Consider the following 27608-nt stretch of genomic DNA (forward strand, 5'->3'; position numbering starts at 1 on the left):
TCCCTTTTTCGTGTCCAGTCTGTGTTTTGTCTCTTCTGTCTGTCATGTGCTTCCATGTCTGATTATTCGCTGTCCTAATGTAGAGCTCATGTCTGTCTCAGTGTGCATGTCACTTCCTGTTTTATTTTGACAGTTCCTCATCCCATGTGTGTTTGTTCAGTTTTGCTTCCCCTCTTTCATTAGTTGGATTTGTTGCAGCTGTGTCTCCACCCGTTTCCTATCCTCTCATCTGTATTTACGTCCTCATTGTTCCTCTGTTCCATTTTTGTTTGGCCTCATGTCTGTGTTAGTCTGCAGTTTCTGTGATTGTGCATTTTGGTTTTCTGAAGCTCCAGCAATATAAGCTGTTCGAGTTCAGTTTCCATCTCCATCTGCAAACTGCCAGCCACACATGAATGCATGGCAAGCTGCTCCAGAAATTCTACCTCTCCTCAGTGGACAGTAAGCTCTCGTACTGCCTGGGTGTTTGGTACGCAGGTACGCTACTGAGAAAAGGAAGGCTGTGCAGAGGGTCATTAATACTGCCAAAAAAATCATTGACTGCCATCCCTGGATGCCGTTGTCAGATCCTCCTGTCTCAGAAAAATCAAGACCATCACAGGCGACCAACTGCACCCCCCCCACCTGAATGACCCAATGCCCTCTGGACCAGGTCCTGCACGATCAGACTCACAAACAGCTTCATCCTCTTGGCCAGGACAGCAAACAAACAAACCCCACCAAGCCATGAGCCATGGTCTGAGCAACCCTCATCACTCAGACCACTCGCACACAGACTCTACTCAGACAAAACCCTTTCAAGCACTTTGCGACGTGTCCTCTAATGTGCCTTTTACATTATGTGCCTTCTTCCTGTTTTGTATATATTCCACTTGCTTGTATGTACTCTCCTTGTCTGTTATTTATTCTTGCTGTCCTAATATTTATATTTATTCCTGCACCGTTTGTGTGGAACACCCAAATTTTTGTTGTACAATGTCAATAAAAGCCTATTCTATTGTCTATACACCACTCTGCATTTAATGATTAGTCATCATTAATCTCTGGCTCACTTCCAAAGCATGTCTTGGTCCTGTCGTCCTCCCCCCACCCAAACCAGTCGTGGTAGATGGCCCGAGTGTGGTTATTCTGGAGGTTTCTTCCTTTTAAAAGCTTTTCCTCCCCATTGTCACCAAAGTGCTTGCTCATATGGGTTCCTATAATTGTGCTGAGTAAGAGCTAGGCATGCCACTACAAACTAGACACAGACCAAAGGTAAACAAAAACAGAGACAAGGCCTGACTACACACACAGAGATGAGCCAAAGAGTGGGTGAAAATGAGAGGGGACAAACAGTGTTAAAGAAGAATTATGGAATATGAATATAAATAAAAACTTCTGTTATCTCTTCCAATTTATTTGGTGAAATTTCTAGGAGCCAAGTTGGGCAAGTAGGGTCAGTGAAGACTGCACCAAAGGTTGTTTACAAAAGGTTGTTTCAGGTTATTTATTTTTACATAAAGAGTCCAAAACTTTAGTTTTACTACAGCTGTCTATTGGTCATACTAAAAAAAGGTAATTCAGTGTATTAGTGAATCGCTAATATGTTGTAATAACTCTTTTCTGCAAAGGAATGTAAAAATATAATGCTATGAATACGCATAATCATTCAAACATTTACCACCAGGGCATAGCAATCACTGGGCCATACTGGGATCAGTGTGGGTAAAATAAGATGTGTGCTGTTGGTGGTTTAAACATGGATTAACACAGTAAAGCAGACAGACCAGCTCTGAATCAGTTCCTCTCCTGTCCTCCACTGGATGCTCGGAGTCGGGTAACCAGAGGCTGAACACTCAAGCACCGCATCTGATCCCAGCAGAGCTGTTACTCGGGTCGGGCTCTGAAGGAACTGGAGGTTCCTGCTGACGCCAGGTTCTGAAAGAGAAAAGAAAAGGAGAAAAGGAGAGGGTAAAGGTCAAACATTCTAAGACACACACAATTTGGCCACGTGTCATTTTATAAGGATGCCGTGTGAAAACAACAGCAATCATCTGCTTGTTAACCAGTCAGCCAAAAGAGCATTTTTAGCATTCATTGTGTTCTATTTTTTCACAAAGGTAGTGAAGGAGGATTCTGCACAAAACGGGATAAATAATTTCCTTACAGTAATTTTGTGCATGGATGGATCATGGGTGGTTGTGTTGAACCAGAAAAGTGTGAATTATTGGCTTCCATAAGTGGGCAGGAAATAAAATAATCTATCCCCTCTCTTCTGCTTTTCTTTTCAGAGTCACAGGGTGGGGGGACTGGAGCCTATCACAGCTGTCTTAGCGTGAGAGAGACCCTTGACAGGTTGCCAGTGTGCCGTGCACCTATGGGCAATTTAAAGTTTCCAATTAACCTATCCCCACTAACTGCATGTCTTTGGATTGTGGGATGAAGCCAGAGTACCCGGAGAGAACCCACACAAACACGGGGAGAACATGCGAATTCCACACAGAAAGACCCCGGCCTGATGGTGGAATTGAACTCAAGACCTTCCTGCTGCAAGGCAACAGTGCTAACCAACATGCTGCCCTGGCAATGAAACAAATGCCCTCATTTTAATTGTATTAGCATGTAAACCATTGGAGCTTTTTAAACTATGATAGATGCATTATTTAGAAAGTTCTTCATGTTTATATGATTGCTGATTGATGTGACTGCTGTCCTTGGTCCTGCAAGATTAGCTGGTTCTGAGGACAGATGTGAACAGCTAATCAGTAATCATTTACATGCCAATGAGTAACCAACTTATTGAGAAAAATGTGTCAGTAAAGGTAAGCTATAAGAAGCATAAGCTAAAGTCAAAGGTTCTGCTTTTGTTTCTTTCTTTGTTCTTGGGAGGAGTTCCTTGGATGACATCTCAGCTGAGGACCTGACACTAATTAGAAAGCAACTATTGGATTTCTCCAAGGTTTCTCCTAGCATCGGTATGGAGAGGTACAAAAAACAAGCTTAAATAAAAAGCTCATTTCGGTTGTATTCCTACCTGTAAACACAACACAAGAAAAGGGAAAATGGTTCTTGGTTGGAAATATAAAAGGTCTCAGGCTGGTGCAATAAAATGGTTTCTTAAAAGACACGTGAATCATCTGAATTTTTATGTTTGTTTTTTTTCTTGCTTTCCAGGGTGATAAGTCCCTGCAAGGGATTTCTTAAAACATACAAGGTCTCCTAAAATATTTTAGTTTATGCTATGAGACTAGGCTTAATTTAAAAAAAGAAAAGAAAAAAGCTTGTAAATAACTGTCAGGTAAGCATCTGTATGCAGAAAGTCTGTACAAGATCATTTAGTTCAGTGGAAAAAAATTAACAATTTAGATGAAAAAGATTGAATGCATTTTGAGAAATCATCTCTCGTTTATAACCTAATTCTGCTTCCACATTGACATTTCTTTATTTGAGGCCTAACCTTGATGAGCTCATGCAGTTTTCCACCAAGCTGATTTGAAACCCAGATGCATCTCCAAGAAAACAGTGTGAATGTGCTCCTTTGATGGACAAACCAGAAGAAGTCGCGTTGTGTTTCATCCACTGGCAAAGGCGTTTAGTGGTCTGATATCCAACACAAGCTTTCATCTAAGAAAACCTAAGGGCCTGAAGGAACACACACGTACACACGTACACACACACACGTACACACACGACATCTATACTGGGTCAGGCTTGTGTTCATCCTCGGGCACCCCCTCAGGGTGAAAGCAAATCTGACTCAGAGTGACTAGACCCAGAACCAGACTATTTCCTTTAGTAGACAGGAAGTTACATCATTATCATAATCACCATCATCCGCCAGTGGCACTGACACACACCAATATGCACCTCTAACGTGAAATATTTTGTAATCATCTTTTACTCCTTATCTTTGAATAGGCATGAAGTTATTTCACATCTGCTGCTCGTCGTGAAATAAGAAACAGCCGAGCCGTTTCCCCCTGAAAGTGAATTAAGGTGATCAGAGCATGAATATTCTAAGATTCACAAGTTTTTCAAACTTGTGTGACCCTTTGCAGATTACAGCTCATTCTAGCTTGACTTTATAAACTATACCGTATCTACAGCTTAAATTAATTTAATAATTAAGACCCTTTCTTTGGTACATTTTGCTTGTAGGTCAGACCTCTTACTTCCAGAACTGCCTTAAAGTCTAAATAAGGTGCCCTGGAAACATTCGTCAGAGATGGTTGATGGTGCTCACCTGGCACCAAGTACCACCATATTTTTAAATTCACTAAAATCAGCCTTTCTTTTCTCATTGCCCTCAATACCCAACCAGCCTGTTAAAAAGGCTGCTTTTCCTTCCAAGTACCACCAAGAGCAGGGATGTCACTTTGACCTTAAGAGCGCCAAACCAGTGGAACTGCCCTTTATGTCAATGTATAGAAGTTAAATTACACATTTAATGTCAAAATTAAAAAAAAATACTTCTGTAGTAAATCTGTCCATCTGTCAGCATGACTCTTCAATTGTAAGAAATGTATAAAAAGACAGAAAACATGCCGTCAGCTCGTTGTGCAGACTCTCCTGTCCTGTTCTAAAACTGAAAATCTTTGTTTATTAGTGGAATATGTTAATATGAATCCCACATTTCTATTGTAGTTAGTGAAAAACAGGAACTTTGTGTAATTTAATTGTTCACTTGTTTTTTATTTACTTTAGTGTAGCATGAACAGCCATGAGGGAGGTCTTTATGAGTCGGAAAACTTATGAAAATACAGTTTTACATACAGAATTACATAATTTATACACTGTGTGCTTCTTTAGAATAATACAGGGTATTTACCTTACAATATAAAGCACCTTGAGGTGACTGACCTGTACTGAACCCAGATTCAGCTGATACAAAAACTGCCTCAATAACAGTTTAAGTTACACAACAAACTGCCCGTTTGTCTACCCGTTTACATATTTACATATTTAATTCAGCAAGTGTTCCCTGTACTAGGATCCCATCTGTGAGGTTCAAAAGTATACACATGGATAATAAATAAGATGTAAAGCTGTGCAACTTCATGATTTTGAAAAAAAAAAAGAAAGAAACCACAAGAATCGTAAACTTAAAACAAGCATCATCAGCAGAAAACCGCGCGCGGTGAACACGAGCAAAGAAAGGAAGAAGCAGCGGGAGAAACGTCCACGCAGCAGATTTTCTTTTTGTGTGTGCTGGTCGCAGAGGCGAGTAAAGAGCGAGGGATCACGGAGATAATCACTGAGCAGAAGCGTTGATCCTTTAATATTTTCACAGGCACGTCACCCAAGGAGGCTGTCAGCAAATCAGATGAAACACTGGCACACCTCGCATCACAACAAGGAGGACACACGCGCAGTCACGAGCTATTCACTGCATGCAGACAAAGACACACAACACCTTTGAGGAACGACGACAAATATATTCAGCGCTGTTCTCCTCTGAAATGTTGAAACAAAGATAAACTGTCCCTTTAATGCGTTTTCGAAGCTAATTATTAGATAAGTCATCCTTTTCCCAGACCTTCAGCTCAGTTCACTGCACAAACACACTCAGTTATTATTTGTACCCAACAGGCCAAGAGGCGTGTTCTCACATCATGTTATTACCATGTTCTCATCTCACAACCTTGTTTCTTCTTTAGTTTTCATGCTGCACCAAACTAATAAAGGTAATAAATCACAGACTTAAGAGTTGCTCTTTTAAATGCTAGAAAAGTAAATCTAATATATATAATCCTTTTATTTTTATGTATTTATTTGTATTTAAGGTGGACTTTTAATTCACAAACCAGAAAAATCTGGGACTGTGTGGATTTTCCCAGTTTGGTGTAGTCGGTAGCTTTCGGTACTCCTCCTACCCACTTGTGATTCTGCACTGAGTTATAACGAAGGTTGCAGCCTTCACCACATCACCAACCAACCACTTAAGTGTATGGTTAGGATTAGGGTGTTTTAGCCAAGAACAAAATATGCATAGTTTCAGAAACTAGAAAATCTCATCTTTAAAGTGATAAATATAAACACACCCTGACCCTAAACAGCTAAGTTTTTAGGGTCAGTAAATGTGGTAAGAGATCAAAATCAAGGCACTTCTTTGTTCACTGTTTCCGAACAAATCCCATTTCCAAGGTAAGTGGATTAATCCCGGTCCTGTCTGGATTCTGATAGGATTTAACCTGCTGATTTTTTTTTGTTCATCAGGACTTCCAGGGCTTAATTTTTAAGCTTTAGTGTATCTCACAGCAGGATGTAAGAGGACATCTTTGGCTCGCTGCGATCCTGCCTTCTGTTCTTCTGTCCTTTTGTAACTCGGGTTCATCTGAAGGTAAAATGAAGCACCAGCAGTTTGAGTTTAGCAAATTAAGGTAGGCTTCCTGTAAGAAATTTCCATACTTGAATTTCCAAGTGTTTTCTTGCTGCAGTGGAGTCTGAGAGACAGAGTTTGAAAACGACTCTCAGAAACGTATTTTTTGTCCCGTGTCACGGGAAATTGAAAAGCTGGCCTGGCTCAATGGAAGGATCCATACTATCATGTTTTGTCTTTATGTCTTTATGTAATGTTTTAATACTAGATGTACTGGACTTTACTGTAAGTTATGTTATATGGAATTTTCTGAATGTATTCTGTGGACAGTGGTAATTAGAAAATGTTGCTCGTCTACACTTGTTGTTGTTGTTGTTGTTTCTTAAAAGTGATGCAAATTGCTGTTGCATTCTGTATTATTGTTTTGACCCCTTTGCAAAGGCAAATTAAAACCTCACAAAGACAACATGTTTATGTGTAGATCATTTGTTTTAAATTTCTATAACACCACAGAGGTACAGTCTGAATGGATGCACCCCATAAGGCTAACTGCATATTGAGCCACAAGGTAATTATTAGGGGTGCAACGATATTCGTATCGATATTGAACCGTTCGATACAGTGCTTTCGGTTCGGTACGCATATGTATCGAACAATACAACATTTGTAATTTATTTTATCAACTTTCCTTCTGACGATGCTGTCTGTGTTGAGCGCTCAGTGAATCTGCGTTCGACTACTCCGCCTAGGCTGCACTGTCGAGCGCAGATCCACTGAGCGCTCAACACAGACAGCATAGTCAGAAGGAAGAGCGCAGGGCACCTCCCCCACCCTCATTCAGATCTGGCGTTTGGAATTATTTTGGTTTTCATGTGACGTATGACCCTGAAGGTAAGCGAGTCATGGACTAAAGTAAAACAGTATGTTGGATGTGCCATGCAATGCTCAATTACATGGGTGGGAACTAGTGTGTTAGCGCAGTTAGCTCGTTAACGTGTTGGCCGTCTAGCCCCATGCACGGGGCGATCGGCGGTAGCTCGTTAACGGAGATTTGCCGTGTTGTGGCGTTAAGGTCATTTCAACGAGATTAACCTGAAAGCACTACTGGGAACACAACGAATATGACTGCACATTTACGCCGACATCATCCTAGTGCAAAGACAAAAACAACAAGCATGCTACTAACTTTAGCCGAGTCATTTAGACAGCTGTTAGCACATGATTCTCCTTATGCTGCTGAGAATATAGCCCAGAAGAAGCGGATAGTATAGCTTTTATTTTGGAAAGAGCCATTTCTCTGTAATAAACTCTCTTTTCCAAAGATGAGTGATTCCTCAATCAGATACAGGGCTTGCAATATCGCTAGCCCGACGTCCCGGAGCTAGCGATTTTTTCAGTCGGGCTACCAAAATCTATCTCTTCCCTGCCCGTCGGGCTATTGTAGGAAAAATATATGTCAATGCTTTTGCATTCTTTCAGAAATGTAGCTGGGTAATTATGTCATTGGCATCGGTGAGCCACTGTCAATATGTGACATATTGAAGTCGCGTTTGAATTTGCGCTTGTTTTTTTGCTTTCACTTTGCAATCGTGCGAACTGTGTATAGAGAGCGACAGCACTGATCTGTGAGTGATGATAATTTCAAATTCAAATTCAAATTCAAATTTTATTTGTCACGTACACAGTCATACACAGTACGATATGTAGTGAAATGCTTGGACAACTGCTCGTGACCTAAAGAAAACAAAAAAGGAAAAGGCTATGAATAAGATAGGAAATAAATATGAAAAATTAAAAAGGGTAAATTTAACTAGGACCAATTCCTCTGACATCGTCTTATCAATCGTTAGCTTACTATGCAAACATGACAAGTGAAATCTCCCGCAGCAAGCTTAAACATGTGAGAGGTTGATCGCGCAGAGAATCGCTGAGCTTATGTGAGTACGTCTGTAAAAGCAGCAGGATTTATATTTGACTACGATGACCTGGATGACTGAGAACCTTCACAGACAGATATATATTTTAGTTCTGCTGAGCCAAATAAGACAGGTCAGGGTGAAGAAGTGACAGCCAAAGAAAAGCTTACCACAAAACGGAGAAGTTATGACAAATCAGACTATAAGGCAAAAAGAAAGTGCAGCTTTATGGTTTCATGGACAAAATAATTTCTGTGGCTGCAATATGACGAGCTAAATAACCAGGGCTGCACATAAGTGGTCCGCAGGTGCGCATTCGCTGTCAAAATAAAAAACACGCACAAGGGTTAGGGTTAAATTTAAAAACTGTACTTTTGAGTTAAAATATATATTTATAATTTTAATAAATGACAAATTAAAAAGGCATGAACATTTTTTTTGTATCGAAAAAATATCGAACCGTGACACCAAAGTATCGAACCGAACCGAACCGTGAATTTTGTGTATCGTTGCACCCCTAGTAATTATGTGTAACTATTTAATCTTTCATAGCTTGCATATGTTCCTCAGAAGTACAAAAGGCATATTTATGCTGTTTCTTATATCAGCGCAGAGCTGCAGAGAATAGTGCTTCCATGTCACAGATCTGGGATTTGAATCTTACTGGTTGGCTTTCTCCAGGTTCCTCCCATGTGGCACCTGTCATTTAGGTTAATTGATTAAATTACCTAAATGACAGGTTAAAAGATTTTAATTAGGTTAAAGATTCTAAATTGACTGTAGGTGGTCAGTGAGACTAGACAGCAAATGAAACTTTTAAGTGCTCTGTGCTGCGTTAAGGTGCAACATTGTAGCAAGGCTTTCAAAGCTGGTACACGGGCACAAATCCTTGCCATCAAGGATATGATCGCAGTATCTTAGAGGGTACCTCTCCAGCAGAAGGTGTTTTATTTTGAAAAATATATTTTCCTAAGAGTCTATTGTGGGCTTTGTCCACCTACTTTTATATTAGAATCATGTTGGAAGGGGTTCATAGAATGTGTTCTCATCCCAAGGTGGCAAATACCTGAATTCTGAAAGTTTCTTGTTTTGTTTAAATATGATAACAAAAGTTTGTTGTTTTACTTTTTTACTTTATCTGTGAGGACGTTGAACTGGTCTCAGAATTACCGTTAGGTCATTGCATTGACTTCAAAGGGAATCTCACTGTATAACTGAGATACCTGCAGTTTTTCTTTAGAACAGGTTGGCAGAGAGAGGGACAATTAAATAATCCTGTCTTTGAAACTCTGTGGCACATTGCACCCCTGTAGCACAACAGTTTCTTACTTTCATTCTTTGATCGACAATACATGCTAAGCTAGGCTAATTAGCTGCTGACTGTAAATTTACTGTTCATCAGTGGGGGATACCAAGATGACAGGTTGGCATGTTGTGTATAATTTAAAGGTTAAAAACGTGCCAAAGGAAAGTGACCAACAAAATAAAACTGGAACTGACTACAAAATCTAACATATATCCATGTGTCTAGAGACAGAGGGCGCAAAACAGAAAGGAAAGGTAAAAATTAAAAATGTGTTCCAAAGAGATCACAACCTGTTTATGAGAGTTGTGACCTCTTCTCTTACCTTCTCAATTGATTTGGTTGATTTGGAGTGGTCATCCATGCTGATTCGATTTAGTTTAAAAAAAACATGTAAAAAGGCCAACGTGAATCTTACCAAGCTCTAAGCCAAAAGAGGTCCACTGACAACTTCAATCCATACCTTCTAACACACCATGTTTTTATGGGTGTTTGCAATGTAATTTGCCTCCATATTCCATGCAAACATACAGTAACATTTCTGAAATAAGTTACATTACTTCGATGAGGTAACCAAACCAGTTATATTACATCATTTTATCTTAACGCTCCATCCATACTTGTAGAGCTGAGCCCTGAGCAGAAATGCAGTGTAAGGCCACACACACAGCGAGGCATCATTCAGAGAAATCAGACGTGATAATCCCTGACCTTTCACGTCAGATTTTCTCTGATGGCTCCATTTGATAAAAACTTTACAAAGGCAAAGTTAATCAAATCTTCATGGATTAGAATGATTAAAGTTTAATCATGTGACCCATTAAAACGTCATATACATCAAAGAGAAAAGAGGATAAAAAAAACATGAAAGGATTAAAGGGAAAACCTTGTCAAAGCCAGTGGCTTTGCAACACAGTGGGGAAACACTGTATGTCACCCTTAACCAAAACTTTAATAGACTAAAACCAACAAACTTTATACATCAAAGGTAACAAGTCTAAATTTTTTCATTTTGTTTCTGTTGACACCAAAATCAGGTCGAGATTTTCGCTTCATAAAAGTACAAGTCTTATCAAATATTTCACAACATGTGGAAATGGAAGGAAAACTGCTTCACTAAAGGCTAAAAAAGCCAGATTTCGTTCAGCTTACATGTTGCAACAGTTTTCTGTTTTCTGCCCTTTCACCACTCAAACTGAATGTGTGAACCGACTGAGTGTCCATTTATCTGGCAACAGATTCGACTCAGGCAGCTGAGTCTGTGTCAAGTGTCTGTGAGAATCGCACATTACAGCCACATCTCTGCAGGATGCTGCAGAGCAGATACACAGCCTTCAAAAATAAAAATGCTCCGCCAGGCTTACAACAACAGTCGGTTAAATGCAATTAAATGCAATCGGGAAATACAGTATGTATGCCATACAAAACCTGCACTGATTTATATTTTGGAATTTTGCTATTATTATTGTTATTGTTGTTGTTGTTGGTATCGTTACTACTAGTAATAATAATAATGTTACAACATTTATTGTTGAAACTTGAACATTGTTTTCTTTTACTTAATCCAGATAAATGTATACTCATTCACCTTGGTAGTAAAAATTATTAAAAAATGTCAAATTAACGGTCATTTTTAGTTTTACTACCTGGTTAATAATTTTTTACAACATTATTTTGATGGTTGTATTAAGTTTTAAATGATTTTAATAGTGGGTTCAAAAGCTGTTTAAGAAAGTAGGCACCATGAGTGGCAACGTTTCCAGTTCTTGTTCAGTCACCAAAATTGAGTCCTTTTAAGGAAAGATTGTGCTTAAAATGCAAAATGCTACCCCAAGAGTATACCTGTGACACTGCATCTCTGAAGCTGTTTTTCCATTCTCTGCACATCTTTCAGTCAGATGCAGAGTATTTAGTCCGCATGGGGTCTTTTAGTTTGAAATTTAAATAGCTGTTCTATGCCATTCTTGTATCTGACTTCATGGTTTCTTTATCTGCTCCATGCAGCTTGATGGGTTTGCATTAAGAGATGGATACAGCACTATCTGTGTTGCAAGGAACCACTTCTGGGACACTTCTGAAATCCACATCTTGCGGGATCTCATGGATCAGAAAACATGATATTCCTAAAGCAAGAGCGGTGAAAATTCTCACTCCTGCTGTAACACATGTATCCTGGGACCTTGTGGAGCCAACTTCAGCAAAACACCAGCATTTGATGTCCTGGTAATGAGGATGGGCTCAGTTGATTGGTAATAAAATCTTCATTACAGACTACTATATAATTCGTAATCAAATGATCACATTTGGCATTTTTCCTTCTTTATAACTTCATTTCAGTTATATTTTATTTGTTTTGTACTTATAAGTTTTGTCTGTTCTGACAAAGCTATTGTAAGTTTTTATTCATATTTGTGTAATTCTTAAAAGTTGAGTTGTGAATGTGGCTTTCTGTGTCACTGTGTGCGTTTATGAAAGAGCAGTTTAGCTGAGAGTCAATACATGTACTTTGAAATGCAAAGTACATGTGATTATCCCTCTGAAGGTCGACGCTTCGGCTGCACGGAGCCCCCGCTGGGAACGAACGCGGGAACACTTCACCAGTTCGACTCAAAGTGGTGTTTAACCGCGGAGAGCGTGAGCTAACACGAGCTGTAATCTGAGTGATGAAGTGGACGGCGTATGGACTCGTATAATTGGATGATGTGGAGTGTACGGACCATCAGCGGCTGACAGACTCCCTGCAGACCGCGGAGAAGCTGCTCCCTCTCAGCCCGGAGACGTGTTATTAAATTCACATATATTCATTACATCACATTTCATTTTAAAATGAGACATCCAGGACTGGGAGGAAATGAACAAGAATTACTACCTGACAGAGTGATGACTGTAGGAAAAGTATAACTCACCGCTAAGTAAAAACTGCTGGTGCAGCACCTAACCATAAAAGGACTGGAAATCTAAACCAGTCCACTTAACTGTGATAATACAAACATTTGAAATATGCATCATGTATTATACATGTTTACAATCAACACATTATGCCAAAATATTGCAACGCAACAAGATAAATGAAATCAACTTAGTCTCAAAAGTTCTTTAAGCCAATGAACAGTTATCAGTGAGCCAGTCGATCAATAGATCTAAAATCATGTGTTTGGAGGGCATCATTGTTCCATCAGTTACCTGGGAGCACACGGAGCTCTGCGTCCGTCCCCGTCCTGGTGCTGCTGGGGTTATCAGCCAGACAGCGGTATGTAGCCGAGTCCGGGGGCTGGACTCGGCTGACCTGCAGCGAACCTGATGGCAGCACAGCGAGACGGGAGTCAGGTTCAAAGGTCAGTGGCAAGTCCTCTCGGTTCTTCTGCCAGCGGATGACAGGTGTTGGGTCACCTGAAACCTCGCAGCGGAGCAGGGCAGTATCGCCGAGGTACGATGAGACGGACTCAGTGGGGACGACCACTTTGAGTGGACCTGTTGGGAAATGAGTTTTGTGAGTAAGAAAAGTATTGACAACAAGTCATTTAGTGTAAATATATACACACAATGGGTTTTGTTGAAAACTGTGTGTGAGAGTATTCAGTTTTCTCTGCATGGAATTATCTCTTAGGCTCACCCAGAAGAAAACAAAAGATAGAGAAAATAATCAGCAGCTTCAGGTTTTGTACACTTCAAATCAGAACTGTGTAAGCAGATACTACAAGGGGAAAAGCTCCCCTGAACTGTGTACACTGCAATAAATCACTTTGTTCTTTCGTATAATGTATCTAACTTCCATCATCTTGGATTTTAGTTTTTGCTGCTTCAGTGACCTTGGACTACTGACGATGAACCAGTACTCTGGTTAGAGTGCCTATCCAACTCCTAGCAGCTCTCCAGATCAGTAGAAGAACTACTCCACCAGCTGCAATCAAACATGGTGGTCTTCAGACATTCAACTGCTGGACCGGAGAGGATCTCCACAGAAATAACTAACAAGCAAGCCAGAAAGCACAAGACACAAAGCACCACTAACTGGCTAGAATACAGAGACCACAAATAAATCGATGAGGATGTCATAGTCACACAGGAAAAAAATATATAAATGCTTAAATGAGTTATTAAATATGCCTAAAAACTATCATTTGCAAACAGTGCAGTCCAATACTTTTAATGCTGTCTTTGTGGGAGAGAATATAAATAGCAAGCCGCTCTAGGTCATTTGGCACCGAGTCAGCATAAAGAAATTAAAAAGCAGTTGCAGCAACCCAGGTCACCTTTATGGATTATGCTGCAGTGCAAAGTTTCATCCTATGGTACATGCTTAAGTTCAGATAATCTAGAAGTATAGGGATGGCCACTTCTATTATGTTACATTTGTACTTTGATTATTAAGAATGTGCAGTGTGGTTTCAAGACTATGATTGGAAACAGTGTAAAGATAGCAAAGAACCACTGTGGCTGGAAGTAGAGATTAAGTAGTTAACTTCCAATGAGTGACTGTCGCTCCAGCACCACCACTGCATGTCATTAACGTCGTTCTTCCTGTTCAACAGGAGTTCGTCCTTCCCACTATTGCCTGTGTCTCTCTCTCTAGTATTGTACTTTGCTTTCAATATAAAGCATCCTGAGCTCCTGGTTGTCGTTAATTAGTGTTCTATAAAGTTCAATCAAACTGAATCAAGCAGGTCTTGTTTGGTCAGTTTGTGGTTTTTAATCACCTACATTGTCAAAGTAACCAGATGAAAAGCCTGTGTAGTCTAAATGCGACATGAAAACATTACCGTTAATACCCACAGCCTCTGCGTGAGAAACAAAAGACACAAGCAGCAGAGGTGAAGAAGAAGGGAGCTGACAGCAAAGGTTTCTCAGGTCAACAGGGAGAAAATAATAAAGACAAAGATGGAGCAGAAGAAGCAGCGAAACTCAGCGGGTGAAAATGTGAAAAACTCCAGAGAGAGTTAGACTGGGACCAGCGGGAGGACAGATGAAAGTCAGACAAGAGACAGAGAGACAGGGACAGCGCGGCCAACCAACGTAGGGCCTGCTGTGTTCAGGACCCACACAGTTTCCCGTCTGATCAGATTCCCTTCAACAACAAACAGCCTGTAGCAACAGAAACACAGGAATGTTCTGACTGCCGGCCTCGCTCGGCTCTTGCAGGGCATTTTATTATCTGAAGCTCTAGTGCAGTTGTGTTTTAATTTCAACATGGCTGCAGGGAGCTCTGAGTAGATTAAGAAGAAGGTGCAGGAATGTCAGGAATTCAATGAAGAGCAGTGTTGTTTTCCTCTCTATTCTCTCTGAGAATGTAAAGCAGATTAATTGATTAAATGAGAATCTGAGCTTTTTGACATACAGTTCATTCAGGTCTTCGCGTGGGCTCGTTTTTTTTCTCCTCTTCAAAGACACAGCTGTGAATATTGTATTCCTGACATATTCCACTTTATTCATCCACTTTAGTACTTGTGTGCAACATCTCTGCTGGTTCCATGTCAACAAGTCTCCAAGGGAAGTCAGTATTCGAGGCAAAAGGTAGGAAATATTGTGATTATGATAAGATTAGACACCTACATAAATCTCAGAGGGGAAGAGGTTTGGTCATCCATGCACTGTGACAAAATAAACAAGCAAGGCAGGTCTCAACAACCACATGCTGCCTGAGCAGAGGTGTACATCCACCTGGATTTATAGTGTCTTTATGATGTAAACTCTGATATATTTAAGCTATATTTACACCACAAAGCCGTTTACAAAACCCTCACTAAGAGCGGACTAATATCCAGCATTCAAATTAGCTCTTTTTTTCTGTTTCATAAATTAAGTAGGAAAATTTGTCTTTATTTATCCCGTCGATGTTGGGACCAGTGGAGCAGCTGTGCTTGGTTACCAGTACAGGTGTGAGCTAGTACACTGGTCAAGGGTGACATGAATTTTAAGCTAACATTGGTGCAGGAAGTAAACCATGCAAGAACGGGAAGAATATACAAGCAGAAGGATGATCAGCGTTTGAACTCTTTAGAAAATCGCTTCAATTGGTAACACAGTACAAACAGAAAACGGCTGTTACATCATGATAGAGTCCGTTTTCCACGTGTGTGCACACATGTGTACACCTGTAATACGTGCAGGTTTGGGTTAGAGAGACAATCAAGGTTATCAGAGGATAAAAAGAACTACCAACACAAGCTGCAGTCCAAAATGGTAGAGCTGGAATACCTCTGAGGAAACCCACGGAGATGCAGCTGAATAGCAAGCACCATGACAATAGGGACACAGCAGGTGAGCTAGCTTGTAGGGGAAGAGAAGAAAGGAAGTGCCTGGGCTTGTTATTAGCAGCAACTGAAATGTCAAAATAAGAGCAAGTGGACTGCTGAGTAATAAATTAGTGGCTCAGGATGTCATTCTCTCAGATGGGTATTATCTGCATCCAAATATATCTGGGCCTGTCTGAGTAAATTCACTACTGATATTAAGATTTGTATATGTTGTTTTTGTTATTTACTCTTAATTCTTTTAGTTTGTGATCACACAAAATGTATAAAACTAATGAAATTAGCATAGCAGTGTCTCTATAATCAGTTTTAAATGTATCGTTTGATGGCTAACAAGGCCTAGTTCAGGGCCTCGTTTTTTAAGTCAGTTTTCTGGCATCCAAACTGCTGAGCTTCCAACATACATATATACATTCAACCATTTACTGTCCTTAATTTCTCAAAATGTGATGTCTTGTAGGTGCATTTTAACAAGTTTAAAATAACATTTTGGAGAAAGATCACCTGCTTCATGTAGAAAAAGTTTGATAGACAAGCAATGTTTATTTTCTTGAGTTTTAAGCAAGTTTCGAAAATCCCAGGAGTCCTACATTTCTGTCAGCATACAAATACTCTGAAATATTTTCATCTGGAAAAGTGAGAAAACGCAGTTTGGGGTCTGATTTTCTTGCGGTTTGTGTTTTTGTTTCATGCTGGTTTGAATCGGTTTATGCTTCCTCCATTTTACCTCGACACACAAACAGCTGGGAAACCTGAACTCGGAAACAAACGTCAGCTTTCTTCTCTTTCTGTTCTGAGACATTAAAGAAGCTCCAGTTTGACTCTCGCATCGTCAGACGAGCCGCCGCTGGATACAGGGTTTCACAGCGGCGGGGACTTGAGCGGCTGTGACATCACGCATATCGGAGACGACGGTAACACTGATGTGAATTTGGAGTGTGCATCTTACATAAGTTCTGCTGCTGTCTTCTCCTGTATGGATCACTATGCTGCCTGCAGCTGGAAGAAATGGCACACACACACAGATTTTTGTTTTTGTTACTTGCTAGGACTCATTCCTGGAGGCCTAACCAACCCTGCTACCTGTCTAACCCAAACATTAAAGCAACATATAAGATGGAAAACAGTATTTTCTATTGCACTGTTTGGTCAAAGGTTAATGCTGAGCATTAAAAAAACCTGAGCCCTCATCAGGTGACTTTTGCATTTTTATTCATTTTGCTTATTTAGCCACAACTACAATAGAATAATGTACAAGTAGGACTCGTGGGAACAGTATGAAGATTTAAGCTGACAAGCAAGCCTTTGGCTTTTTTCATTGCCAGGACATATGAATATAATTTCACAAAATAAATACTGCTGTCAATCTAATTCTAGACGTAAAACACAATGATGCTGTGCACATAAAGCACAATAAAAAGGAGATTCAAGGATTCATTTACAGGGTAAAATTCAGCCTACTCCACAGCCTGTGTGGACATCTGGACTGATTAGAATAGGAGTGTTTTCTCTTCCACCAGACACTCATGAGACGACCGTGGCTGAAAAGATGTCTGTCCAGACAGAGCTTCATATTTAATCAGCTGTTGTGCCGGCTGACTGCAGTTTACGCTGGCTGGAGAATCAGTCATCCATTTTAAACCTAATAGGCAAAATTATGATTTGGGACATGTTTTGCTGCATAGCTGTTATATTCATGAACAAGGCCAACAAGTGGAGGTTTCTAAGATGCAGCTGTGTAAACTTTAAGGTCTGTTATGTGTGAGGCATTTAACTCCACTCATTAAATATGTGGCCCAGGGGGACAAAACTGGCCTGTCAGATCAGCATGACTGGATGGGTTTGAAAGGACTGAAAAGGGAAGAGAAGTTAACACTAACTCCAAATTTACCAATAAGATTTTCTCCTACCTTGTAACTGACTGATGCAAATGACCTCTTCTGTTCAAATAAAGATGTGTGAATTGATTTGTCATGTATAATCATGGTTAATTAGCCGACAAATATAAATTTAATCAACTGAAATTTACAGGATGATGAGTACACTGAACGTATTTTTTGCTTTAGAAGTTTACTATTACAAATCTATGAGTAAGTCTCCATGCTTAATTGTTAATACTTGATTTCTCTAATTCAATGGAAAAGTGCAAAAACTTAAAGGATCATTAAAGTTCAGGTCATGTCACTCGTCCTCCTTCAGTACTTTGCACTCTAAAAAAATATTAGATTAACGTGCTCTTCTTAAGTTCACATTAATAAATGTTCTTAAGGCAGCTGTTTTAAATTTTATATTGTTCAACCCTTTTCTTGGCATTTTCTAGAAACTGAAATCCGATGAGCAGATTTTTTTGGTATTCCATGAGACACTGTGTCTGTTTTCATTGGATGGGATCTGAGAACATCCTGTTTGAATTTAATAAAACTGAGCCTCATTTATCAAAAGTGAGGAGCATCAAAGGAGATCTTCAGTCAGAGATAAAATTCTGATCACAAAGAATGAAACAACAAAAGAAAATGAAGGAAAGCAGCAGGACGGAAATTCTGAGAGGACGAGAAATAGATCAGTCCGTCGAGACTGAGGAATGATGGGGAGGACAGAACATGGAGGAGAACAGAAACACTTAAAAGAAAAGAATAAACTTTGACCCTGAACTCAGCATTAAAGTACTTAAACTTCCTGTCTTTGGAAATAAACCACTGACATACACAAACACACAGTGTTAAATAAACATTTTAAAATATATATATGTACTAACAAATACATTTTTATGGTGGTGGCTGCTGTCTCCTGCTGTTTTCATCCTCATTACACAAATAGATCAAAATGACTCAGACTAATAATAACATGCAAATCACAGCAAACAGGCGAGGGCAGCGGAGGGATTTTGCGGGACGTTCCTGCTTCAAGTCTTTGCCTTGGGAACGATTATTATTTGCTTCTGTGGGTTGAACCTCGCTCCTCCTCACCAGCATTAATTGGGACTTGGCACAAATCCTCTAAGAGTTGATGGCTAATTGGGAATGGGCATGCTGGAGGCGGTTTCATCTTTACACCTCCACCACTGTGTGGTCTGAGAAATCATTTTAAACCTATAATCACCATTGCCCCTGCCACCAGACTGAAGAAAAAAACAACAAATATATCACTCCTATTTTAGGTTCTCTTCCCTGGTTGCCCTTTAATTTTACAGTGTATTTTAAACAGCGCTTTTTATTGATTCTCAACATCTGTTAAGATGATTAAGTTAGGGCAACTTATTTATTTTGAGTATACTCAGAGTAAAATGACAAAGAATAAAGTGAGCAGTTGCCATTAGTAAGTGCATATACTTACAAGATGACCTTTTCAACCTCAAGTATACACTAAGTCAGTGGTTCCCAAACTTTTTTTGCTGGGCCCCCCTTTGTTTTACAAGAAAAAAATATGCCCCCCCCCACCCCACCCCACGCACGCACACAAACACATCCTCCAACCACACACCCATATTTTGCTCATTTAGTAAACAGTTAAGCAAATACAAGTAATCTGCAATAAATTACAGGTAGTAATGAAATAAACTCTTTTACGTTACGTCCGCACCTACACGGGTAATTTTGAAAACGCAGCTGTTTCGTCCACACGTAAACGCCGTTTCGAATCACCGAAAACTGAGATTTTTAAAACTCCTTTTTTGGGTTTATGTGTGGACGAGGAATACAGAGTTCGTCACGCAACATTAAAGGTGTGCCTTTTTTCACGTCACACTGTGCGCCATGTTATTGTTTACATGAGATGAATTAGAGAGTATATAGATAGAGACAAAATACTGTTAATCTGACTATCTGCAGGTTTTACACGCTTACATACACACGGAGTTAATGTCCCTCCATTTACAAAGGCAGAGGCGTCACGGTGTAATTATTTTACGTGTAGTTGTTTTTTTTCCTGTTTAATAATATTCAACATTGCTATCAATAAATTTTTCAAAAAATGCCTCTCTGTGCAAAATAGGTTTAAAAACATAAACAGCTGTTGGATACTGTTTGTCTGGGATTTGAACCGGGGAACAAATCGTGGCAGGATCAGCCTGATATTATTTGTATCTCACTGTAACTTTACTGTATAAAGAGCCAACATCTCCAAAATGTCAGGAGTAGTTAGTCATTACAACAAGTGTTTGTGAACTAAAAATCAAGAATGTGGGATACTGTTTGTCCGTGATTTGGAGAGCCCAGTGGTGCTCCCGACGAAGGGAAAACCAATTCTGCAGAGGAGACCAAAGGAAAGATCTGCTTCACCATATTTTCTAGTCTTTGGCTTGGAATGAAGGTGGTTTGGAAACATATTCAGCGATGCTTCATCTCCTGCTTTGCATTTATGTAGGCACCCCGTGCCAGCAGTGTCCAAGCATTATTTTGTTCTTTTCCCTTTTTATGCCACCCCCCCCACACGGGGGGTTGGCAGGTTTAAGTTATTCAGAAATAAGGTAAATAATGCATTTTGTCTGTTTAGGTTTTGACTTTAAATTCTTGTGGAAGCAATAAACAACTGATTCATGAGGGTTTATGAGCTCCATTAAAGCAGATTTGAAAGGGCTTATGGTGCAGTCACAATAAGTATTAACTATTCTCCTTTAATGTCACTAATACCTGAATTATTAAACAAACACCAGTAGGTTAGCTAATTGAAAAGTGAAAGCCAAAAGTAAGAAATACATTACACCATGCTCTATAACAATATGACGGGCTTGACTGGTTTCGCAATCAAATAAATTAAGTTATCATTCTTTTCTTTAAACACTATTAAACGACACTTTGTTTAGGGTCTTATAGACCCTGAATGCAACATATACCTCAATGGTAAAATGTGCCTTTTCTGTAGATAAATGAAGTCTAAATTTAAACTCTCTTCATAAACGGGTACTCCTCATTATGATCTGATCTCTCTCTTTTCCCAGTGTTTCCACTTCATTTTCCTTGGTATTCACTTTGTGTAGGATGTCTCTTTTTTTCTTCTTTTCTTATTCTACCACCCTTCAGCAATAGATTCACTTTCTTTGTTCTCTCTTTTCATTCTTCAATAGCGTTTCTTCTCTGTTCAGTCTTATATGCTTTCTCTCCCTCGTCCTCTGAGAGTTCAGTGTTTCTAATTAATTCCCAGTTTACAGTCATCTCTGAACACACACGCGCACACAGCCAGACTGCTAATTGAATTTTAAGCTTCTGCCTTTCATTAGCATTTTGCCATGTAATGCATTGTGTGCTTGCTTGAGTGTTGCCCATGCGTGTCTATGTGTGCGTTTGTGTGAATGACATGGAGGTAGGGCTGATTCATATTTTAATGTAATGCTTGAATGTGGGTTAATTGACTTTGATTGGAACATGTGTGTTTAATGATTCAGGTCAGGTTTGGATAAGAGTTTAAAATTCACAGTGAGTTCTTTCGGTGATGAAGTGGTGTGCTGCATGTCCCGCAGTGCTGGTCACCATAGCTGGAACCATTTTACCATTGCACTGGTATCAGGCAGCTCATATAACCAGTGGATTCTGGGCCAGTACCGAGCCGAGGCAGTGCCCAGCGCTGTATTTTGGTGCATCAATTTAGGCCTGACCATATCAGCTCCACTTATTCTTTCCTCACTCACATGCCAAACAGACCATGAAATGAGCAAGTTGTCCTGTTTTTCCCTCCTTATTTCATCTTGACTCAGACTTGTCTCAGCCTCCTGGAGGGGTTTGACTACACTCAGAGTCATCTTGATTTAGTAGGCGTTTTGACATTGACTTATCTCATCCTTATGTCTTCACAATGCTGCAATATCCAGGGCAGAAAACTTTAGTCAGCAGAGACGTGCTGACCACATAAGGTTGTCTTCAAAAGTAAGTTGATCCCCATAGGGTTTTATGTTAAAAGCAAAGACACAACAATAACAACAAAGACATTTTGGGCTCCATGGATAATTTAACTGCTCTGTGAGTTCATTTAGAATCTCAATCTGTTACATTTTGGATATATGGGTGTAGCCACTTCAAAGTTTCCCAAAAGAATTTTTTTTATTTTTTGCCTTTTTCACTTTCTCTGCTATGCACTTTTAACACACTGACACAAATAGAAAGAAAGACAAAATGTCAGTGATTCATAAATATAACGATTATTTTTTGACTTAAAAAATGCAAAACCACTTAAAAATACTACTGCCAGTATGTATCAATAAACTGCCTAACCACCAGTGTGGCAATGAAAAACCTCCAAAAGTAAAAGTAACAATGAGCTACTACACGATTATAAATGTCTAAAACCTTGTGCAGCTGCTCTCTTTTTTTCCAAATTGTTTAGATCTGCAATATAAATGTTAAACTTCACAAGCTACTGAATGTTATTTTTTCTGAATTGTTTTTGACTGCATTAATCTTTACCTGTTGAGATGTCACGCACAGGTCACTTTCTGGCGTGTTGTTGTGTGACAGAATATTTGATTAGTTGCATTTGTCTTTAATCCCATCACACTTTCAATAAGCTGTCATACAACATAGTGCACACAGAACAGGCTGCGCAGACTGATGGTCATGGTGATGCACTAAAGCCTCAGAGCTGCTTTCTATTAATGTCTTCCATAAACTGTATTGATCTTAAGCCTCGCTCCACTTACTAAATTACATTACAGGTGAATTACTTTGGTGTTATTAAGTAAATATGAACAGCAAAATAAATGGAAACGGCAATATTATGGGAGCATGTGTGTGTATGTGTGTTGTGTTGCTATAACTTTCAAGGAGAGGTGAAGGTGTTGTGGCCATGTTAATCTAAATGAGGGGAATCTCCTCTCCGATACTCTTTATTCATTCAATCATCTCCTTCTATATCATTCTTCTTCTGCTCATTATTTCTTTCTTTCACTCTTGCCATTTGTTCAGTTTTTTTATGCTTACATTTTCTCTTCTGTTGTATAGAAATTGCATCTTATGTAAATACACATGTGGACAACATGCAAATATTTACTGTTTACAAAGCCCAGGTTTCAGACACATCTGTATCTGTCAGTTGAAGGGAAGGTTTTTCAACAATGTTGCTCTATTCTTATTTTCAAGTCCAGTGATTTCGTATTCAGTGCATGCTGGATCGCTTCTATTCTTTTTGTATCCAAGCAAAATGCACAAACAAATGATGTGTTCTTACAATGCATGATGGTTGATATCAGTGGAACAAACAAAACAAAATCAGCAACCAAAAATCATGAGGCTATACACAAGAACCCAAATTTACAACTCCAACAAATACCAGCTGGTGTGATTATGGTTGACAGTCAAAGACAAAGTCAAAAACAATCTGTGCTTTAATCTTTAATACAACTCTGAGTCTATTTATAGCATCCAAATCCCATTTCATTTGTCTATGAAAAACAATTGAATGACTCTCTTTTTTTCTATTTTTGCACGACATACTAGAAAACCAGTCACACAACGAAAAGGAGATTGAAAACGACTCCTGAGGGGCACCATGGCTTCTAACAGCACGAATGTGCTGTTTATTTATTTGTTGTATATTTTAATATTAGCAGGTTCAGAGGACAGGGCTAAAGTTATTAAACTTCAAATGAATAGATTCAAATATAAAGTATATCAATATATGTTTAAAGATAAATTAACTCACACACCAAGTATAAGAAAAACCTCCAAGTTTTGTGAGCTACAATTACTAACAGCTAAAGCTCAAAGCACAGAGGGCTAGAAATCATCTGGCAAGCATGAATTTGGAGGGAATAATGTGTATTTCCCAATCAGTTGGTGAATGGTTGCTGGAAGTTGATGGTATTTGCTGTGAAATCGACTGTTAAAGCCCCAGTCAAGCAGACCCATGGACCAGTCAGTGGCCTCTGGAAAAATGTATATTTATATAAAATCACATAAAATCTTTGAGTGTGTGTTTTTTTAATTAAACACACACTGTTGTAATCGACCTCAGGTCAGCAGCCAGCTTGTTCCAACAAACTAGACCACAGTGAGAGAACCCTGAGCACACATCTAATTCTGGGAACACACAAAAAAAAACACAGGTCGGCACCTGGTGACCTGAAAGGTCTGATTGGGTTATAGAGACCGACCAGTCAGAGATGTACTGACGGGTCAAAGCATTGTGAGCTTGCATTGCTTTTCTAAAAGGACTGAACTGGGAGCCAGTGAAGGGACTTCAGTACTGGAGTGTTATGTTCACATTTCCGTGTGAGTTTCAGGACAGTGGTTGCTGCATTGTGATGGAGTTGAAGTTGTTGTTCCAATGATTTGCATTATACTGCGAATAAAGTTTTACAATAGTCTAACCTACTTGATCTAAATGCATGGTGAGGCACAGCTTTTATTTCAAAGCCCTTCTTTTGAAGAGTGTTTGCAGACAAAGTATGGGTGACTAAAGCAATTTGCTAAAGACTCAGCCAATCACAATTACAGCTAACAACATCTAGCATCTTCATCCGCCAACTGTGGATCAAAAGTTTCCAGAGCATTTGGCCCTCACAAAGCAAAGGTTTAGCTCACAAAACTATATCGAAGAAGCTAAACTAACTGGAACTGAGTGAAAATGGTTCATCTACAGAACTTGTTATGATTGTAGAGATGAGAAAGAAAATGATTTCATGGTTTCCTAAAAATTACAGGATCTTCAAACTGAGAAACCAACTACTTTTAAGTGTGAACTATGAAATCACATTTTTGCATTTTGAGTTCATGAGTCTGTTTGAATGAATAGATACTTGTAGATTCAAGTAGTCTCTTACCTGCCACAGTCACTCTTGCTGTCCGGCTCACAATGCTTCCCAGTCCATCCAGCGTGGCGAGGCACTGATATTCTCCCTCATCAGGCCGATGGTGCCGCGAGTGCATCACATTTTGCACCAGCAGCGAGCCGTTACTCAGCTGTCGCCGTCGCTCATCGACCACCGTGCTAAGCAGCACTCCATCTTTACGCCATGTGATGGTGGGGGGTCCTGCCACAGCATCTGACTGTGCCTGGCAGTCTAGCTGCAGCACACTGCCGCGTACTGTCACCGTGTCCTGAGGCTCCTGGGTGAAAATGAAGTCCACAAAACCTCCAAGACCAGACGAGGAGGAAGAAGATGAGGAGGCATCTGAGGCTGCAGGAAAAAGCAAAGGAGACGAAAAGGAGTTAGAGGGAAGCAAGACACCAACAGGACAAATAAACTCATCTACATCAAATACAGGTGTGCTTTAACACACATCTGCAAATCACTATTTAATTATTTATACTTATAAATAATAAAAATATAAACAAATCTCATATTATGCTGATTTTAAATCATAAAAAATACAAAGCACAAAATTGCTAAAAGATCCTCAGAGGGGATAGTGTTCAGTCTGTACTGTTCTCTTTCTATACAAATACATCCAGGGCACATTTCTGGAAGACAACACTTATGCCGCCCGTTAAACTGGACAATCACAAAAGCAGACAGACAACCAACATAAACATTGTAGAAATAATTCATTTAATAAATAAACTCCCCAGGAATCAGCAATTTGTATACCGTAGCACAGGTCAAAACATCTACCACTGATTGAAACCCAGTAACTGCCCACACAGTGTGACAGTAAATGCATTATATGTACATATATAGTATGACTGAAGTTAAAGGTGCATCTTGTTGCTTCTTTTTGTAGCTTTATGTACTTTTGTTCCTGTCATTTTTTTTCCAAAATTGAACTCCAAACCAATAATGCCTTACTCAGGGCTTTGTTCTGTTTTCTAAAGCAGATCAATCAGGACTAGAATTCTAATACATTTTCTAATGCTTTATCCTCTTTTTGCTTCGTGTTTTTATCCATGTTTGTCATTAGCTCTGCCAGACATGTCTCTTCAGAGAAGAGAGTGTGGCTCTGAGTATTAACCCCCAACCTGTAGAGCTTCACTCAGCAGGATAACTCATCACTGCTATCAAAGCCACAGGAACCTGCTGTATTCTTTGTTTTCAGGTTTATAGACTTTCTTTAATCTGCTGAAAGGCGAGCAGTGGCGGCATCTCCTCCCTTCTTTGATGTTGAGTCTGCTTAAACGTCTTTCATCGTGATCAGAGAGGCAGTTTGTTCAGTCAAAGCCGCCGTTCAACGTCTCCGCATTTCCCGGAAAACCTGAATGGAGGCTTTAGAACGACCTGGAGTCACAGCGTCACAGCGCAGAGTTGACTTTGAAGAGCAGCAGATGTTCTTTTTTTCTGTTTTTCATTTCAGTTGCTCCTATAGGAAAACTAATCAGAGCAAAAACTTCTGTATAAAAGTTAATCCCAGTTGGGCCTGTTCCAATTGGGACCGGAGAAATAAAACGAACAGCACTTCATAAAAAAGTCTTTATCTCTAAGAACTGGGATTTGCTTTCAGCAAAGCAACATCCTTTTCTCGTATAACAATATAGTGCTGAGTGTGTTTTCATTGCAAATTATCAGGTTTCTCCTTACCTCACTATAACAAGAGCCGTGAAATGACTTATCTTGTGGATTGGCACTTTATCAATAAAACTGAACTCAACAAAAAAGGCAAAAACAGAACCAGAATGAATCTGAAACCACACTCTACGCACAAGGTGGATGCCAACAAACATCACAGTCAGTGAATAAAACGATTTAATTGAAACATTTGTCAACCAACAACGGATTCCCAATATATGTATTTATAGATGCATGTGCAGTACAACTCAAATTAACCAAAGGTACTTTATTCTAATGTACTTAACACTGGCTCTTCAAAAAACAAATGGTGAGAATCAAGTTAATTGTTCTTAATTTAGGCTCGTTAGCTGCTACAAAGCTGTTACTCACAACAATTTCCCACCTTCATCTCTCCAAACAACACACCTGGCAGATACCCTGCAAACCCATCTGTCATATTGAGGCTAAGAGAGCGTGGCTAAGGGTGCTTAAAGTCATTTTAAGGGCCTTTTATTAGCAAACAAAAGGCCTTAAAAGTATTAAAGTGTGTTATACTGAGAGACAATAACATTAACAGCACACTTACAGTACAGAAAAGAATCTTGTAGAAGAGCAACATCACAGGTATCACAGGTAACTCCGCCTGCAGCCATACCTGAGGATCCTTCACTCCTTCCAAAACATCCTAGTTTCCTTCCCCACACATCATCCCTTGTTTATCTCAATCTTGCTCCTTCTCCCTTTCTTATTTCTTCTTTTGCGCTCTCTTTTCCTTCATGGTTTCCTTCTTATTGATTCTCCTTCAGCAGTCATCCCCCTCTCTCTCTATCAGTAACTCACTATCTTGACAGCTCTATCTGTATTCACTTCCACCACACACACACACACACACACACACACACACACACACACACACACACACACACACACACACACACACGCTCAGAGCCAGTCACTTCATCAGCTTGTCCTTGTCCTCGTTGTCCTGCAGTTTGATGCTATCAGTCTCTGCTCAGCCTTCGTCTCTACTCTCTTCTTCTCTCTTTGTTGCCTCTCAGTCACTTTATCTTCATATTTCATCTGTAACATGAAGCCAGTCTTCACTTTATTATTTGACCACAAACTCTTCCAGACATACTGTATTTTTTTATGAACTTTTAGGATTTTTTCTGTTAAAAGAAAGTCATATATTTTTCTTGAAGTGTTAGTACACCGAGAAAATCTTGTCGTCATAACACAGAATATGTATGAATTCAGCATAAAATGAATATATACAAATTAATATATATTAAATATGTATTATAAATGTATGGGGAATAGACAAAAATCTCAACAAGTTAATAAAAAAAGTGAAACTGAAGAAATTCTGGTTTTACTGATTTGCTGACAGGCGGCAATTATTATAATCAGTAAATGAGTCATTTAAAGG

At 39.4% G+C, this 27608-nt stretch overlaps 1 protein-coding gene across 1 annotated transcript in view; it reads right to left on the reverse strand.

The window, feature by feature from the left end:
• The window catches only part of dcc (DCC netrin 1 receptor), a 355407-nt gene that overhangs the window by 223888 nt on the left and 103911 nt on the right, over positions 1-27608 (reverse strand). Inside the window, exons 2-4 of the mRNA XM_080303632.1 lie at positions 24518-24874; positions 12701-12988; positions 1767-1917 (exon numbers count right to left, since the gene is read on the reverse strand). Coding sequence (XP_080159758.1) covers positions 1767-1917; positions 12701-12988; positions 24518-24874 — 796 coding nt within the window. The remainder of the gene's footprint in view (positions 1-1766; positions 1918-12700; positions 12989-24517; positions 24875-27608) is intronic.

The sequence above is a fragment of the Astatotilapia calliptera genome, chromosome 7 (genome assembly GCF_964374335.1).
Source record: "Astatotilapia calliptera chromosome 7, fAstCal68.1, whole genome shotgun sequence".
In the NCBI taxonomy this organism is placed as follows: Eukaryota; Metazoa; Chordata; class Actinopteri; order Cichliformes; family Cichlidae; genus Astatotilapia; species Astatotilapia calliptera.